The following is a 19048-nucleotide window of genomic DNA, read 5'->3' as shown; positions in this document are numbered from 1 at the left end:
ATTCACAAAGCCAAACAATTAAAGTGCAGCTGGATTGACTATGTAGCCAAGATGAACAGTTGACAGATGGATAGCCCTTACTTCTTCTTCTTCTTCTTCTGCAGCTTCTCCCACTTAAGTGGGGTCACTGTTTCTTATGAGTCTCCTCCACACCTTCCTGTCTTGGGCTGTCACCACATCCAAGTTCTTCATCTTCAAGTCCTCTTCTACCAGCTCCCTCCATCTCTTCTTTGGCCGCCCACGCTTCCGCCTTCCTTGCACATCCATCTGCATGACCCTTCTTCCCACATATTCGTCCTCCCTCCTCATCACATGACCAAACCATCTCAACCTTGTCTCCTGTATTTTCGCTCCTAAGTTCGTAACTTTCACTGTTCCCCTGACATAGTCATTTCTCAGATGATCCTTTCTGGTCACACTGCACATCCACCTAAGCATTCTCATCTCTGCTACTTCCATCCTGCTAATGTTATTTTTCCTCAGGGCCACAGTTTCTATAGCATATGTCATAGCTGGCCTCACTACTGTCCTATAAATTTTGCCTTTCAGATTGATCGGCACCCTCTTATCACATAACACTCCAGTCATCTCCCTCCAGTTCCTCCAACCTGCTTGTATCCTGCATCCCACTTCCTTCTCACCTTCTCCATCTTCTTCCACTGTCGAACCTAAGTATCTAAAGTCTCTCACCTTCCTGATGACATTTCCTTCCAGCTCCAGGTCTGACTCCTGGCCACCGCCCACTGCGCAACACATATACTCTGTCTTACTTCTGCTCAGTCTCATACCTCTCTCTTCCAGTACTTTTCTCCATCTTTCCAGTTTAGTTTCCGCTTCTTCTCTTGAATCTACACACAGCAAGATGTCATCTGCATACAACATTGTCCAAGGTGCATCTTCTCTCACCTCCTCTGTTACCACCTCCATCACAATATTAAACAGAAACGGACTTAATGCTGACCCTTGATGCAAGCCAACTGTTACTTGAAAACTTTCTGTCTGTCCCAAACAGGTCCGAACACTTGTCTTCACATTTCTGTACATTTCCTGCACCAACCTGACATATTTCTCCGGCACCTTCTTCTCCCTCAGACACCTCCAGACTTCTTGCCTTGGCACTCTATCGTATGCTTTCTCCAGATCAATAAATACCAGATGTAGCTCCCTTTGTTTCTCTCGATATTTTTCCATCATCTGTCGTAACCCAAAGATAGCATCTGTTGTTGATCTACCAGGCATGAAGCCAAATTGTTCCTTTGCAATCTCCACCTCCTCCCTCAATCTACCATCTTCATCTTCAAGTCCTCTTCTACCAGCTCCCTCCATCTCTTCTTTGGCCGCCCACACTTCCGCCTTCCTTGCACATCCATCTGCATGACCCTTCTTCCCACATATTCGTCCTTTTCTCAAGGGCTCACTTTAGTGAGTACGGGCATGGCAAACCCGAGGTACCTGATGCTGGACCATGCCTTACTTCATGTAATATATATCTGTTATATTATTCTGTAGACTGGTCCCTCCTCTTCTTTCTTTGCTTCTTTCTCCTCTCCTTGCTCCTTCCCCCTGATGCTATTAGAGTATTCGAGGGCTAGGGGTGAGTCTTTCCTATCTTGCTAAGTCATTTTGTCTTATGCAGCCACCAAAGGAGGCAAACTAGCCTCAATAGGTGCCGGTCCCAAGCCCGGATAAATGCGAGGGTTGATGTCAGGAAGGGCATCCGGTCGTAAAACTTCAGTGCCGACTCAAACTATGATTATGGATAGCCCTTACTAAAATTTAGATTTCCAGAGAACGACAAGAGGATGAGGTAGACAGATGAAATCATAAAAGTAGTAGGAAACAGCTAGATTTAGAAGACTTATGAGGAGAAGAGTGTAAAAAGAAATTGGAAGAGCCTTTGCTTAATTGTGATGTACAGCAAGCTGATTTCACTACTTTGTTTCTTGATATGATGTGTGGTTTATTTGTGGTTTAGCATGTAATAATTCTATATGCAGTTTACTTCACATAGCATAATATGATATATTATAGCAAATGCAATTGTTTATTTCAGAAATCTTTCCAGAAATAGGCAAAAGCTGATGGAAGATTTCTATTTTTTTGCATTTCATCCTCTTGCTCATTTCAGCTTAGAGGTAATTATTTTTCAGTTCTTAGTATATATATGTGTATAGTCAGTTTGATTAATTCAGATATTATGAATAATCACCTAATATTTTGGAGAATATGATTAATAAAAACGAAAATTTTACTATTTATCAAAATTACCTGTGATTGTGCATAATTTCAAGTATTTATTTATTTCATGTGCGAACTACAGAAAACATAAGAGCATACATTAAAAGACAAAAATGTCACTTGCATAAAATATTACACAAAAACATAAAATGTGAGATTTCCAGTGATTAATATACTTTAAAGCTGTTTCATTATGCTGCATTAATTATTCACAAAGCCAAAAAAATCAGAAGATGATACATGGTTTGTGTTTCACCACATGAGTCATTGTCTGTGTAGCCCCATCTGGCCATTCTGCTTTGATCTGCCCATTCCGGAACGAAGTCTATTCAATGTCTTCCATCTCTGCCAGTCTAGATGTAAGCTGGAAGGAAGAGATTTGTTTAAGTTCGGAGCCTCTGGAGATTGTTCTTGCCACATTGTTGACCTTGTAGCTTTTATGGAATTAACCAACGGTTCCACTGAGTGAATAAAACTTTTCTTGATCTTAGCCTCTTATGTACTGCAACATACAAAGGATGCTGTTCATCATTTAGTTGTTGTTTCCCACATATCTACTCTCTGTAGTCCTTCTGATGTGAGGAGGTGCAATACCAGACAGTGAGTATAGATGGTAAATTTTTGTAGTTTCCAGTAATTTCCAGTCACTACTAGTTAATATGATTCACATAATCCAGATATCATAAAAAATTAATAAAAAAGCATAAAATTTTAAAAATTTACTCTTTAATCATTGGATACATTTTTAATTTATTAATAAAATGTTAAATAATTGAGACAAATTTATTGACTCAATTGTATCCAAAAACAAATAAAACAACAACAACAAAAAAAAATAATAATGATTAAATACAATACTTTAAATATTGCAAAGAGCCTGTGTAGCTCAGTAGAAGTGGCGTTTGCACTCTATGATGCTTGACCGTATGAAGAAAGGATTTGGTGGTTCAAATCTAGTCACCGATTAGAGGAAATTTTTCTAAGCCTTTTTTCGACCTGTTCCCAAGTTAGTCAATCTCTGGCACGGGCTAGCAGGTTTTTCGTCCCGTAAACTCAAGAAAATCGACCGTCGAACCCACACTATTTATAGACATTAAAAATATTGTGTTAGGGTTAGGGACCACGAGATGGCGGCACTAGCTTGCCGCCTTCTTCACTGCGTACCGATGAATCAGTGATAGCCTTGGGCCAGCTATCTCTCTGATTGGCTACCAGTGGAGATTGAACTGCCCACTTATTGAACGGTCCAGTCTCCAAAAGTTAGATAGGGTAAACAGCCCCGCCTACTCCCTATATGGGAACAAATAGGCATTAGCTGATTGATTCTGATTAAATATTGCAAACTTAAAATACTGCAATCAAATAAAAAAATGATTCTTACATTGAACTGACACAATAAAAAACAATTCTATGCTTAAAATTATATTGCACAAAAATTTAAAAAAAAATAAAAAATAGTTATCAAAAAAGGAATTCTAAAGGATTGTCAAATATCTGTTTAAACATTTTTTTAAACAGAAAAACTCAAATTACTTATTATTTAAGCATAGTAAACTATTATGACATTTTGAATTACATTGTTTTCACTTTTACAACTACATTTGTTTGATTTACAATTTCCTTTACAATTACATCTTTTAAAGCCTTGGCTTCCAAATAATGAATTTTTTCTTGTGCATTCTTGTAAACTTATTGTTTTATTAGGAACCTCTTCAGGCTTTATAAATACTTCATTACAAATATTTAACTAGTTTCTGGCATATTATTATTAAGAGAAATCTCCAGGGAGTCAGGGACTCATTGAGGTAGTCCACATATTACCCACACCAGCTATATTCATGTTCTTGGACTCATTCATGCTATTTGCACTCACCTCCATTCCAATCCAATTGCAATCCATTCCAATCATGCATTGTTCTATGAGAGAAAAATTGAGTTCTCATCTCCTTCTTGATGGCATTCATTCTCAACTTCCAAGGATGTCCCCTCATTCTTTTCCCACCCTCATAAAATGAAAAGTTCCATCTACTGGTATCCTGTATGACCTTTACAGAAGTTTGTAAGTCTCAATCATATGACCTCTCTTTCTTCTGTTTGCCAGTGTCTGTCTGTTTGCAGTCAAATTCTTAATCTGTCTTCATAATTTGTATTCCACAGTTGCAATATCATCTTTAGCATTCTCCTTTGTACTCTCTCTCTCCCCACTGTATCAGAACCATGGAAACTAGAAGATTCCAGTAAGCACAATAGTCTAAGTGAGCTCTATCAAAGTTACTTGTAAAGAGGCAAAATGACTTCTTTGTCTTTATATGTCAAGGTTCATTTCAGAATTGCAATTATTCTCTAAGTTGTATTTGCAATCTTTGCTATATAGCCCATGACCTTCAACTTCCTATCTACTAAAATTCCAAGATCCCCAGCCTGACCAGTTCTTTCTAGCATAATCCCCCCCCCCAATATAATATGATTGAATATCTAATCACACTGAAGTACATGACTTTACATTTACTAACATTTGAACTAATAGCCATTTTCACATGTCCACAATTCAAATTCTAGCTTATTCAAATCTTTCTGCAAGTACTGTATATGAGCTGCATTCTTGATTACCTTGACTATCTTTGCATCATCAGCAAATAGCTATATGCCTCCTATCAAATCCTTCCCATTGTCAGTTAATATATAGATTGAATAACAATGGACCAAGGACTGATCATTGTGGTACACCACTGGTTATCCTAAATCTGGCAAATTCACTTCCTCCATATACCACTTTTTTGATATCTGTCAATCAGCTATTCTCTTATCACTAATATTTTATAATCCAATCCCATATTCTCCAGTTGATGCAACTGTTTTCCCAGTTGTATTCTGTCAAAAGCCTTAAAGTGCAAAAGTATCATGGGGGAGTGTCCATTCCCCCCCCCCTCATCTAACTTAGCAGTAATATTATTATGTAATGTAAGCAAGTTGCTGAAATATGACTATTCCTTAGTAAACTCATGCTATTCATTGCAGAGTATAGATTTTCTGTCATTCCATTTCTGTATGCAAGCTCTAACAGACTTTTTCAAAATCTTCACACACACACACACACACCCTCTACTTCAGAGAGACTAATAGATCAGTAGTTGGATACATCAGTCTTTTGTATACCCGTTTACAATGGAATGAACATACATTTATTCACTGCTGTGGAATCTTTCCTGTTCTGAGACTCAAATTATATAACTGGAATAAGGTCAAAGGAATAGCAAATTCAGCTAAGCACTCTCTTAGCATCTGTTATGATATATCATCAGTCCCTATTGCAGAATTCTTATTCAGTTTGTGCAACATATAACTGACATAATTTACAATGTTTAGTTCTCAGTACATTTCCAGTATTTTGATTCCGTGAATAACATTGTTCACAGATCTGTTGCTTATGTGATAACGAGATTGTTATATATATGCATAGTGGGACATCACGTGACCAACCCTTCCTAACAGTAAATGCATGACATGACATAATCTGGACATCATGTGACTAACCTCTACCTGCTGGTCAAAACATATTCATTAATTAAAACAATCATTTAATATTGAAGAATATATATAATGATCGATGATTTTGATAAATTCACAAATATGAACGATATTCTTCAATACATTTAGCAGTTATTCATAATTCCTAATGATTTTGCAAATATATTTATGTTACTCTTGCTATTTTCTATTTATATATATTAATGTATTTTCTTTTATGCTATTTTGTTGAAATGCAGAAGGTCTGTAAAGTAAAAGACTAGGTTTTTAACTGCATCAATCCACCTGGATCTTGATCATCCTCAGGTTATTTTTCCTACCATCCTGGCACCAAACACCTGTTTTGTAGCCATTCCTCTTTTATTGTGTTTAAGTTATCGTGTGTGTGTGTGTTATGTTCCATCGAGTCGTTTTCGACTCCTGGTGATTCTATGAACATACACTCTTCATTCAGATCTGTTCTTGGCCATATCTTTCAGAATTTCCAGGTACATTCCAGTTGCTTCTTTAACTCCATCCACCCATCGAATTCTTGGTCTTCCCTCCTGCTTCCATTAACTTTAGCAAGCATCATCATCTTCTCCAGACTGTCGTTTGTTTGCATAATATGTCCCAAGTATGACAATTTTTGCTTGATGATCATAGCTTCAAGGGAGGAATCTGGCTTTATTCTGTCTATCACTGATTTATTGGTTTGCTTTGCAGTCCATGGTATTCTTAGTAAGCATCTCCAAACCCATAATTCAAATGCATGTATCTTCCTTCTTTCACTCTTTCTCAGGGTCCAACTTTCACATCCATACAGTACCACACGGAATACCATTGCTTTCACGATTCTGATTTTTGTTGCGAGGCTTTAAGATCTTGCTTAAATTTGTCATTGCTTTCTTTCCAAGTAATAATCTTCTAGCTTCTCCAGTACAATCATCTTTATCAATTCAGGATCCTAGGAGCACAAAATTGTTAACTACTTCCATTTTCTCCCCATCTACTTCAAAATCATTAAGTTCACATGTTGCCAGAACTTTTGTCTTTTTGAGGTTAAGTTTGAAGCCATATTTAGCACTTTCTTCTTTAACTTTCATAATAAGTTCCTCCAAATCTTCTTTGCATTCTGCTAGCAAGGTGGTATCATCTGCATACCTCAAATTATTAATATTCTGCCAATTTTAATTCCAACCCTGCCATTCTTAAAATGTATTCACTGTACAACTTAAACAGGTATGGAGATAAAATACATCCTTGCCATACCCCTTTACCTATTGTGAAATACTCAGTTTCTCCAAGATCTGTTCGGACAGTGGCTTCTTGTTCATACTAAATATTCCTCAGAAGGATAATGAAATGCTCAGGTACTCCCATTGTTTTTTTTTCAAGGAAACAAAGGTAGACATTCTTTTGATTTCCTGTGCTCTTTCTATTATCCATCTCACATTGGTGGTCTGATCTCTTGTTCCTCTGCCTTTTCAAAATCCTGCCTGTTCATCTGGCATTTCAGTCTTTTCTGAATGATCTTAGTAAGACTTTACTTGCATGAGAAATCAGTGCGATAGTTCTGTAATTTTCACACTCTTGCATTGCCTTTCTTCAATAAAGATATATATAAACTGTTTTTTTTTTTTTTTTTTTTTCATTCCCTAGGCCATGTAGTTGTGATCCAAATTCGTTGACATAGAGCTGTTTAAATTTTAGCTGCCTCTTCTCCCAGAGCTTTGAGCAGCTCAATAGGTATTCCATCCCCTCCTGGTGCTTTCTTACTAGATAGCTGTTGTAGTGCCCACCTCACTTCACTCTTCAGTGGTACTGGCTCCTGTGTATAATCCTGCTCTTCAAATTTCTCAGTAATTTTGGAGTCCTTTCTGTAAAGGGATTCTGTATACTCTTTCCATCTTTCTTTGATGTCTGCACTTCTGTAAGATATCCTTTGTGTTTACTTTTCAATATTGTCACCTTGGTGCTGAACTTCCCTGTCAGTTCCCTGATCTTTTTGAAAAGATCTCTTGTTTTTCCTTTCTTGTTTTGGTCTTCCATTTGTTGGCATTCCTGGTTAAAGTATTTTTCCTTGTCTCTTCTGGCTTGTCATTGAAACTGCATTCAAATGCTGTACTTCCTGCAAATTTTCTGTGGCCTTCATTTTCCTCCTTTCCTGAGCAGTTTTGATGGCATCTTCTGACAGCCATTTAGACTTCTTCTTACAAACTGTTGGAATATTCTTCTTTACTTCTGTTTTAATTATATCTTTAGTCTCTTCCCATAGTTCATCTGGTTCTCTTTCACACAAATTAAGTGTGTTGAATCTGTTCTGTATATTAATATTATATCCAGCCAGTATGTTTATAAGATCATATCTGATCGATATTTGTATTGTTTTCAGTTTCCCTAATTTCACATGTATCATAGCCACAAATAATACATGGTCTGTTCCACAGTCTGCACCTGGAAAAGTCTTAACAGACTGAATTGCATTTCTTCATCTTCTTTGTCCAAGTATATAGTCAATTTGATTTCTGTATTGTCCATCAGGTGATATCCATGTGTACAATCTGTTTGTGCTGTTTAAAGCATGTGTTAGCAACAAACAAAGAATTCTCTGCATAAAACTCAACTAGTCTCTTCCCTGCAGTATTATGAATACCTAAACCAAAATGACCTGGTATTCCTTGTTCCTCAGTTTCTCCCACTTTTGCATTCCAATCTCCGATAAGTAGCCATAAATCTCTCTCTTTGGTGCATAAAATTCTTCTATGTTTTCTTCTGGTGCCTCTGTAGTGGGTGCTGTATGATGGTCATATTCATTGGATGTCCACTGACTTTGAGAGAAATGATTCTGTTACTCACTGGATTATAACCTAATACATACCTAGCCATTCTTTCCTGAGTAAGAAAGATACTCCATTTTTACGACTCATCTCATCTCCTGAGTAATACACTATATAGTCCCCTGACTGAAAATGGCCCATTCCTTCTATTTGAGTTCACTTATTCCCAATATATCCAGCTTCTTGTGCTCCATTTCCATCTTTATTATTTCCAGTTTACCTTGATTCATACTTCTAACATTCCATGTTCCAATGTTAAGTTATCATATACCTTAGATTATTTCTGTTCACATGTTCTTGAATGCTGATGATGGTCAAGTTTTTTCTAATATCATCAGTTTTAATGATTCTACTATTCATGCCATGTATTCACTTCCTCAATTTTTCTCAGAACTCTCATGTCTGTGGTTTGTAGTCTTTGGGCAGCTGTTTTATTTCTAACCCAGCTCTCAGATCCATAAATTAAAATTGATTTGAACACTGTATTGTATACTGCTATTGAAAGTTTTTTCACTTGGTTATACTATAAATTAAAGATACCAAGAAATTATATTCTTGGTTTCATCCTTTATCCAGGTGCAAGCAAACAAAGTTTGCCTATGAAGTAACTTCACAACACAACTACTTGTATATAGAGGCTAATCGCTTCACATCAATTACCTTAGTATCCTATAATGTAATGTACATATCCTTATGGACATGTATGATGCTATGCATCATCAGTGGGAGCCAGACTGTCTCTCTCTTGGACCCACCTTTGTGTAATGGAACTGTCTTATTCTCTTTGCACTCCCTTGGGACCTTGTCAGAGCTGAGATTGAACAGTGTCATCAGAAGCACTGCCAGTTCATCAGTTTTTACTTCAGTCACATCAACAACTGCAAAATCTCTACACTATTAAATTGTGATCACTTAGTAACTAAATTATTTCTTCTTCCTCTGTCATCTTCTTACCATTGGCATTTATAAAAATTATCCTTTCATAATTCTTCTTCTTCTTCTCACTTTGAAGTAGTTAATTTTTTATTTGAATATGTGGATGATCTTTCTCAGATAACTTCAGAACAGTGGCGGTTCATGGCTTGAAATCGTGGGGGTGCTGCAACTTTTGAAATATACATACACACTTTAAGTACATTTATCCAAACACATATACACTGTAAGTACAGTGCATGTGTTTGGATAAAATATCAAAATTATGGTAAAAATTAAAAAAAAAAATTAAACATGAAAAAATATTGTTTATTATCGATAAAATTATACAGTTTGGTATAATTCAAAATTACTTAAAAATAAAATATATTCTTCTTGTTTTGTTTCATGAAAAAATGTTTATTATTGATAAAATTATACAGTTTAGTATAATTCAAAATTACTTAAAAATAAAATCCATTCCTTTAATTGTAATGTCCAAATATTTAAAGAGACGGAGTAAACACGATAAGCACTATGAACACTCTACTACTGGCGCAAACTGCATATAAACAACAGTGGAACTGCTCGACATACAGTGCCGCATTACGCTAATAGCTCGCATCTCACTGTGATGTGCATATGCTTGCATGCTTAGCAAATACTAGCAATATGACATTGTGGTAAAGACAGTGCTGCTAGCGTCCTTTGCCCTCCTAAGTGCTACAAGATAGATTTTTATTATTTTTTATACAAAATAAGAGAATTGTATAGGATTGTTGATGATGAAATTAAACATTACAAGCAAATATAAATAAATTGATAAATATAGTTATATATCGAGAAAAATTGGGGGTGCTCGTGCACAGTTCCACAGTGCCTATGCACGAGCCGCCCCTGCTTCAGAAACAAATAATATTAAAACATGAATAGATGCCAGTGTAAGAGGCATGAGCATTGAATCATGAAACTGCTATCCTAATTTTTCAGATCAAAGGGCTGGAAAAATTAGTCTAGCATTTTCCAATTATCCAGCCATTATTTAACAGAATGGATAATTGGAAAATTATATAATACCATATGGCATTATGTACTTCTAATTGATTAGGATTTCTGAAGGATTTATGTAGCTCCTTTTGAAGATAAAATTTCGTTTTCAAGATTTATTTGATACAATGCTGTCTCATCTCAGCCAAACTAAAAGCTAATAAATCTACTGAATGTTACATATTTTACTTATATCATTTTATTTTTTCAATTATATCTAAAAAATAAATAAAATTTAATCAGTACAATTTTAATATTTACTATTTTATTAGCCTTCAGAGTTGGTTTGAATTAGGGGTAGCTCTGTATGAATTTTATTTTATGTATACTTGTAAACTTTATAGATTTTACAAAAATAATTTGTTCCTTTATAATATTTTCCTGATATTTCCTGACACATCAGATTTTTCAACCAATTTTGCATTCTCCAACCAGAAGTCATGGGACACACATAGACATAACCAAAATATCTTTATTTACAGAAATTGATAACAATTTGTCTATTTTTGATCATAATAACATTATTATGTCACAGATGACTAATAATTTCAGGTAGAAAGTTGATGGTATTGTGCTCTACTTCCCCTCCTTAAAAGCATTAGTAAGTTCCAATAAGATATCTTGACTGCACCTCCAATTCTGCATTCCAGTTCATCTCACAAATATTCTCTATTGTGAGTTGGGGCATTTTGCTGGATGCCATAATGTTCTGATGTTATTCTCTTTCTATTCACAAAACAATGATTCTAAACATGTTTAGAATCATTGTTTTGTGATATTGATCATTATTGTGTTGAACCGTGCCTTAAGTTGATACCAATCCTTTAAGGCATCGCAGATGTCTTAAAAAGGGTTGGTACCAACTTAAGGTCGGACCAAGCAATTATGATTCCATACACTCTGACCAGTGCATCCAGTGCTTCATGCTATGAGAAGTAATTTGCATCATTACCACTGCCACTTCCAAAGTTTATTGTGAAGACAGAATATTCAGGGAGTGTTCACCAGGCTTTCTTCACAACCAGACTTCTTTGTCAAACTGTAAAATCATGCAGCATAACCCATTGCTATTGCTCTGGAGTCCATGTACTGTGTGATTTATCCCATACCAATCAAGGATGTGCATTCATTGTTGCTAACAAAGGCTTATGGCTACAGGTCTTCACTGAAAATTCACATGGAAACACTTATGCAGTTGCATGTGGCTGCTTGCATTTCCAAATACAGATATTTGAGAATTTCATGCTGATATGATATGGTCATCTCATGTTGCCATTAGAATCATCTTGTTTTTCTTCATTCAGTATTTTGTACTGACCTTGTATCTTGGATTCCTTATCAACCATGGATTTCCATTTCTTTTTAGCATGTTGCCAGCTCTGAAGTGGAGAATGCTTATTGTTAAGCTGATACAAACATTTTTCCTAAATGACATCTATCATTCTCCTCTGAAACACTATTCACTTATTTTTATTTATTTCATTTTTTTTTAAATTTTGACCTCAGTATTTAATCAGTATTGTGTAGCTGCAGGGAGAATGCTTCTGAACTATGCAGTGCAGCCACTGAAAGACTTTTATACCTCTATACTTCAGTATTTCTGGTCTAATTTCATGAATGACATTTTGTAGAATAATGTATATAAATAGAAAGTGGCATCATGAAAATGTGATTGTGTTGTATATAAAACTTAGTTTGCATTTTTTTTTTTCCTTCTCTAGACAATTTTTTATGAATTACCACGTCTTTCTAGTTTAACTGAAGATGAATGGATATCACCTTCTTGTTTTGATGCATCTCGTCCCAGAAATAAATTTACTAAAAATATTATACCTATATACAATAGTGATACTGCATTAAAATGTTCAGAACCAGCCAACTGGGTTCTCAAAGCATCAAGTAAGAATATTTTTTAAAAATCTTATATCAGAAAAAAAAAAATTCTTTTAAACATTTTCATATCTTCTGCTTAATTTGATATGATTTAAATTATATTTTACTGATACATGTCAAATGCATAGCATCTTCAGTTTCCAGGCTATGGGTTTGAATTCCACTATGGCATGGATGTTTACAAAAATGATTTTTAGGTGGTAAGTGATTTTCATCTTTCAGAGTTAGACCACTACCCTGCTTATTGTAAGCCCAAGTGGCTTGAAAGAAGTCCCATATTTAATCACTAGGGCAGGGTTACTGGCTTGTCTTTTAGTGCAACCATGGTGATAATGTGATTTATGTCTACAACTTTATATGTGCAAAATTATTATTAAAAAATAAATACAGCTATAAATGATAATTAGCTAAACAAAAGAATTTTGTGGTACTTCTTGCATGCCAAACTCCATGTTTGGCATGCAGGAAGTACCATAAAATAATCATGTTTTTTGCATGGCAAACAAATTAAAGATATTTTGTTTAGCATGCAAGAAACATGGCGATTACCTATATTTAAAAAGTGAAACTGTGCTTTCTTTGATTGGAAAGACATGGGTTTGAATTCTATCTAGGACATGAGAAACATAAGTGCTTTCATCCCATGTTGGCCAGCCTCATAGAATAGTAGAGTTGTTCCTACACAGAAACTGGGCATAATTAGAAATCACTTAAGTAGTAGATTATTGGCTACCAGTTTTATTGGTCTCCTCTCAGTTATACAGCTTTGACCCTTAAGCACCCCTTTGGTGTATAATCAATTTATAATTATTTAGTTTTACTTCTATTTCTTTTGCCAGAGGTCAGGCTAGGGTAATGCTATAACATTGTTTAGTGAATCATGTTGTAGATTGTATCTTTTTTTGGGTGTGGATGGGGGTAATCCTGATGACCTTATTATGAAGGTCAATGTTTAGACCTGGGGTGCTTAAGGGTCAAAGCTGTATAACTGAGACCTCCACATAGCCTTTAAAGAAATGCGGAGAACCGACCAGGGCTTCTGACCTAATGTCCAATCCTCACCTTCTCGTGGTGCACCCTGTTGGGTATCTACTTTGATACTGAACGAACGAGGATGGGCTGGCAATTTGGGATTTAGCCGACCAAATTGTATTCTTATTGGTTAAACCAAAATAAAAAATGATGGTACAACATGACAAAATTTCATGCCGGCTGGGGCGTCGCCCGGTTAAACAAGGCCCCCGTTGTTTTCGCCAGGGAACCAGGGCGAACAGCGAAAAGTCAGCTACTGGAACAAATCTGAAAACAAACCCCAACTCAACATTACCAGAGTTAAAGATCGGTACTATCAACGTAAGAAGCCTGAATGGCAAAGAAATGGAGCTAGCTGAGGAATTAGATAAGTACCAGATCGACATAATAGGGGTGACTGAAACAAAAAAGACCAAAACTGGTGAGATCTTTCTGAGAAATAAATACAAAATGTTATATTCAGGCAATGACAATCAAGGAAAATAAGGAGTAGCCATAGTATTCAACACAAAATACAAGGCTAATCTTCTTGAATGGCAGTCAGTCTCAAGTAGAGTAATGTGGGCAAATATGAGAATGGGGAACTGGACAATGAGACTTATTTGTGCCTATGGTCCCACAGAAGGTTCTACTAAGATAGAAGTGGAGGAATTTTTTGAGGCTTTAGAAAAAGCAACTGACACAATGAAAAAGGAAAAGTTGGTCCTTGTTGGGGACCTAAATAGCAGAGTAGGAAATGATTGTGAGACATACAAAAATATTTTGGGAAAATTTGGAGAAAAGAGCAAAGCTAATAATAATGACAAATATCCTTGAAAAAGATATCCTTGAAGTATGGAGTAATTACTTTGAAAAACTGCTAAATGAAGCAAGCAGTGATGACAGCACAGTGATAAAAAAACACTGACCAGGCATGCAGTCAGGAATACATATCCATACTTGAAGTAGAAAAAGCCATCAAAGGCTTGAAATGTGGAAAGGCAGCAGGAGTAGATGATATTAGAGCAGAAATGCTGAAGTATGGTGGTATAAAAGTCTTACAGTGGCTGCACTGCATAGTTCAGAAAGCCTGGACAGAGGGACGAATTCCCGATGATTGGAGTAGAGCTCTCATAATACCCATATATAAAAAGGGAAATAAATCTGCATGTGAGAATTACAGAGGTATTTCCCTACTGAGTGTTCCTGGCAAGATCTATGCAAGTATACTTGAAAAACGGTTGAGAAGAATTGTGGAAGAAAAGCTTGGTGAAGAACAAGCTGGATTCAGGCCAAATAGAGGCTGTCAGGATCAGATCTTCACTTTACGACAAACAGTCGAGAAAGCATGGGAATATAACAAAGATCTGTATTTAAGTTTTGTCGATTTGGAAAAGGCATATGACCAGGTGCCAAGAGAGAAGCTATTCAATACGCTGCAGTTATATGGTGTCAATGGGGCATTATATCAAGCAATACTTAGTCTTTATTTGAGTTGTAAGTCAGCAGTTAGAATTGAAGGAAGTACAGGAAGATGGTTTGATGTTAAATCTGGTGTGAGACAAGGATGTACATTATCCCCTCTGTTATTCATTATCTATATGGATCACATTATGAAGGAAAGTGGTATTAAACATGATATCAAAATTGGAGATGTTAATGTCAGCTCTTTGCTTTATGCGGATGATGTTATACTTCTAAATAAATCCGCTACAAGTCTGCAAGATTCTCTGACTAAATTGAATAGCTGTTGTAATAGATATGGTATGATGGTCAGCAATAAAAAGACAAAGACAATGAAAATAGGCAGAATCATTGAAAATGTCTTTATTTCAGTTCTCCATTCACAACACAGTTGTGAATGGAGAACCTGTGGAACAAGTAAAACATTTCAGCTACTTAGGCACGATTTTTACTGAAGATGGTAAATTAAATATGGAAATAGACAACAGAATCAGCAAAGCTGGTATGGTCGGAAATCACTTGAATAAATTCATATGGAATAAGAGAAAAATTAGTCGGAACACTAAATTAGCTGTATACAAGACAGTGTTTAAACCAGTTTTAACTTATGGATATGAGAGCTGGGGCAGAAGTAAAACACTTGACCAAAGACTAGAGACCGCAGATATGAGAGTCCTGAGAAAGATTAGAGGCATGAACAGATGGCAATATCATATTAAAAACGAAGATATTAGGAAAGAACTTGACATTGTCAGCATCCAGGAATGCGTTAGCAGAGCTAATCTCAGGTGGTATGGTCACTTAAATAGAATGAGAGAGGAAAGATTAGCAAAACAAGTGTTCTCTGTCAGGTTGGTAGGAAAACGACCCAGCGGAAGACCAAGATATTGGTGGATTGATACGGTACAAAGTGCCTTAGATGATAGAAATATAAGATCTGATAATGTTGGTATCTTAACAAGTAAGACTGATTTGGAGGAAAATTGTAGATAGGAAGTTAGTAATGATGTAATTTTTTCATGTAGTACTGTCATATCCTGTACACCCCTTGAGGGTACATGGCAGGAATTTGATGATGATGATGATGTTTAGACCTTCGTAATAAGTATGCTGATGCTGAAGCAGTGTACAGGGTACTATGTTAGTGCTATAAAGTTTGTTATTACTGACTTTCTATTAACAATATTCCTTCATATTAGTGTGTTATATATCAGAACTTCAGTTGTTAGATATTATATTTCAGCCTTCTAAGACCCTTCTAACTGCATAATTCCACTACGATTTTGATCTTCGTCTGGATTGGTGTTTCCTGCCATCAAACATATGCTTTGCTAATCCCTCCTCTTCCATTCTGTTTAAGTGGCCATACTATCTGAGATTATCTCTGTTCACATGTTCCTAAATATTCACATGTTGAGTTCCTTCCTAATATCTTCATTTTTGATATGATTCTACCATTGATGCATTCTGTTCACTCCCCTAATTTTTCTCAGAAGTCTCATATCTCTAGTTTCTGGTCTTTGATGAAATGCTTTATTTCTAACCCAACCAGATCTATACATAATATTGGTTTGAACACCGTATTGTATACAGCTAGTGTTTTGATTGATTTCACTCTGATTTCTAAATTTGTTCATTTGACTCTCCACCATACCAGTTTTGCTTTATCTGTTATTGCTTGCTATCTTCACTGAAAAATGCCTAAATAGTAGAGTTTTTTTCCTTCTTCCTATGGTTTCTACATTCAAGATGCAGTTTACTTGCTATCTTCACTGAAAAATGTATAAAAAGTTTTTTCCCCTCCTGCGTTTTTTATGATATTCGAGATAAAGTTGATGTTTTCAATGTTCTTGTTTTTTTTTTTTGTTTTTATAATCTTTATTTTACTTTTTTTTCATTGCTAATTTCATGTCAAATTTGTTACAGGAGTTATTCAGTTTAGTTAAGGAATCTTGCAGACTTGTAGGGAGTCTGGTAAAAGGTACTTTAGATGAAGTCAAAAATGCTGCAGGTTAAGTAATATGAAGTTATTTGGTACTAAACACAAATATCTTGCACTGAATTTAAATGGTTACATCTGTACATTTAAGGATGTTTCAGAAACGATTTGATGGCCATAATACAACAGAAAATGACCACTTATCTTCTTTATTATAAGAAATTTGAACTTGACAAAGTTAGGAAAATATCATATGCAATATGTTAACCAGCTCAATAGCAACACTCCCATGTGATATTGAATGCATAATGTTTGTTGTTGTTGTTTTATTATTATTCCATCCATCCTTAATATGGATTGAGTCTTCTAATTAGGGATTTTAGGCAATTTAATGCAGCTGGTTTGCCACTTCTCAGCTGCATCTGTCAGAGGGTAAGTATTTTATGTCTATAGATGTGTGTTCATGGAGCAGGTTTGCTTGTTTTCAGGGATAAAAAAAAATCCAAGTTTCCAGAGGGGGGGGGGGGCCTCCACCTCCATATGAGACCAGCTAACTCATCTTTAATTCAAAGCCCTAATAAAGGTTCCTCACATCATAGATAGGATTTGAATCAATGTCTTTTCATCCAAAGGGCTTTGTCAAACTGACTTGAGCTATGGAGGTTCCATAGTTATTATGGAATTCATTTAACGTTTTTAACTTTCATAAAATGAAACTTGCTTTGTTATTCACCATCCTTCAGTATTTTGTTTCTTTGCATTTCTGAAGAAGCACAACACCATGTGAGAAACTAATAAAATTTGTTATGCTTGCAGATTTGCTTACTGAATATTCTTCAAGTACAAACATTTTTTTTGTTAATTAACTGGGTTTTTATGTGTTTGTGTGAGAGCTGTTGTAGAAGTTGAGTGCTTGTAGCATTTGTTGTGTGTGTGTTTATTTCAGATTTCTTCCCAACTCTTTAAAGATGGAACAATGTAGCCTGATGGGCATCAAAAACAAGATGGTGGCTTTTTTGTCTGTTAGTGTATTGTGAAATATGGTGAGGTATTCTATGTGTATTTGTTAGATTATGTGAATAAGTTGAGAATTTTTAAAGTAGATGGAAAGTGTGTGTGTGTGTGTGTGTGTGTGTGTATGAGAGAGAGACTTGAATGTTGATTTGATGAGCAAATGATGTGTAGATGACTGCGGGTAAGGATAGTGAGATTGTAACAAGAGAATGAACATTCTTCTGATAGTGAAGAAAGATAATGTGAAAGAGCAGTGAGAAAGTTATGAAAAAATGGGTGAGTGATCTGCTGAAAGAAGTCATTGATGATTTGATGATAGCATGAATGATGTAAATGGTACAGGCATAGCAAAACTCAGGAAGAGTTAATGTGGAATCATATGCTTTAGCTGCCTTTCCACAGTTCAGGTTTTTGACGACTTATTCCACCTCAGGTATTGTTATGTACTCCTGATCGCATTCCTTTTGATTATTTTCAGCCACTCTTCTGTCACCTCTTGATTCATTTAACTATCTTTCAAAGTAATTGCTCCAAACATCTCAGATACCTTTATCTTTAGTTTTTATTTCACCTTTGTCATCTCTGCTTCTTTTTACAATACTCTTTCCTTCATTTCTAAGCTTTTTCGTTAGTCTCCAGAATATTTTGACATCTTGATATTTATGTTCTATATTTTTGCCAGTCTTCCCATGACTTTTGTGCTGATTTTAAATATAACTAACCTTTCTTACCTTCTTCTTCTCTGCTTCACCTCATATCTCTTTGGTTGAATCAATCAATTTTTTCTTTAGAGTCTGCCACTCCAAGGTTTGATTATTTTTAATAGTATTTTTCTCTATCAATAGTTGTATATTTGAGTGTATAGTTCACCTCTGAAATCTGCTCCACTTTGGTCCTTTTTAAAAACTTTATTACATATTTTTCTTTTCACTATGAAAGTCATTCTTGTCCTACTCAAAACCCAATGGTTTTGAGTAGGACAAGATAGTAACCAATAATACCATTCTTATCCTACTCAAAACCCAATGGTTTTGAGTAGGATAAGAATGGTATTATTGGTTACTATTGGTATTAGTTTTGCTCTTTTCTCAAAATTTCTCAACATACTTCTATCTATATCTGGTATTAGTTTCCTATTCTGCTCTGCTATTAAGATCCCAATAAGGACTAACTTTTCCTTTTT

At 35.5% G+C, this 19048-nt stretch overlaps 1 protein-coding gene across 1 annotated transcript in view; it reads left to right on the top strand.

Annotated features, from left to right (window-relative positions):
- Window positions 1-19048, top strand: part of LOC150097598 (tRNA (guanosine(18)-2'-O)-methyltransferase TARBP1) — a 230785-nt gene that overhangs the window by 188945 nt on the left and 22792 nt on the right. The window contains 2 exon segments of the mRNA XM_090406955.1: window positions 2054-2135; window positions 12266-12443. Coding sequence (XP_090263081.1) covers window positions 2054-2135; window positions 12266-12443 — 260 coding nt within the window.

Source organism: Typopeltis vanoorti, chromosome 17, assembly GCF_054136105.1.
Source record: "Typopeltis vanoorti isolate ZY-2024b chromosome 17, IOZ_Tvanoo_1.0, whole genome shotgun sequence".
Taxonomy (NCBI): Eukaryota; Metazoa; Arthropoda; class Arachnida; order Uropygi; family Thelyphonidae; genus Typopeltis; species Typopeltis vanoorti.
The sequence above is the reverse complement of the archived record's forward strand: the minus strand, read 5'-3'. Positions and strand labels throughout refer to the sequence as shown.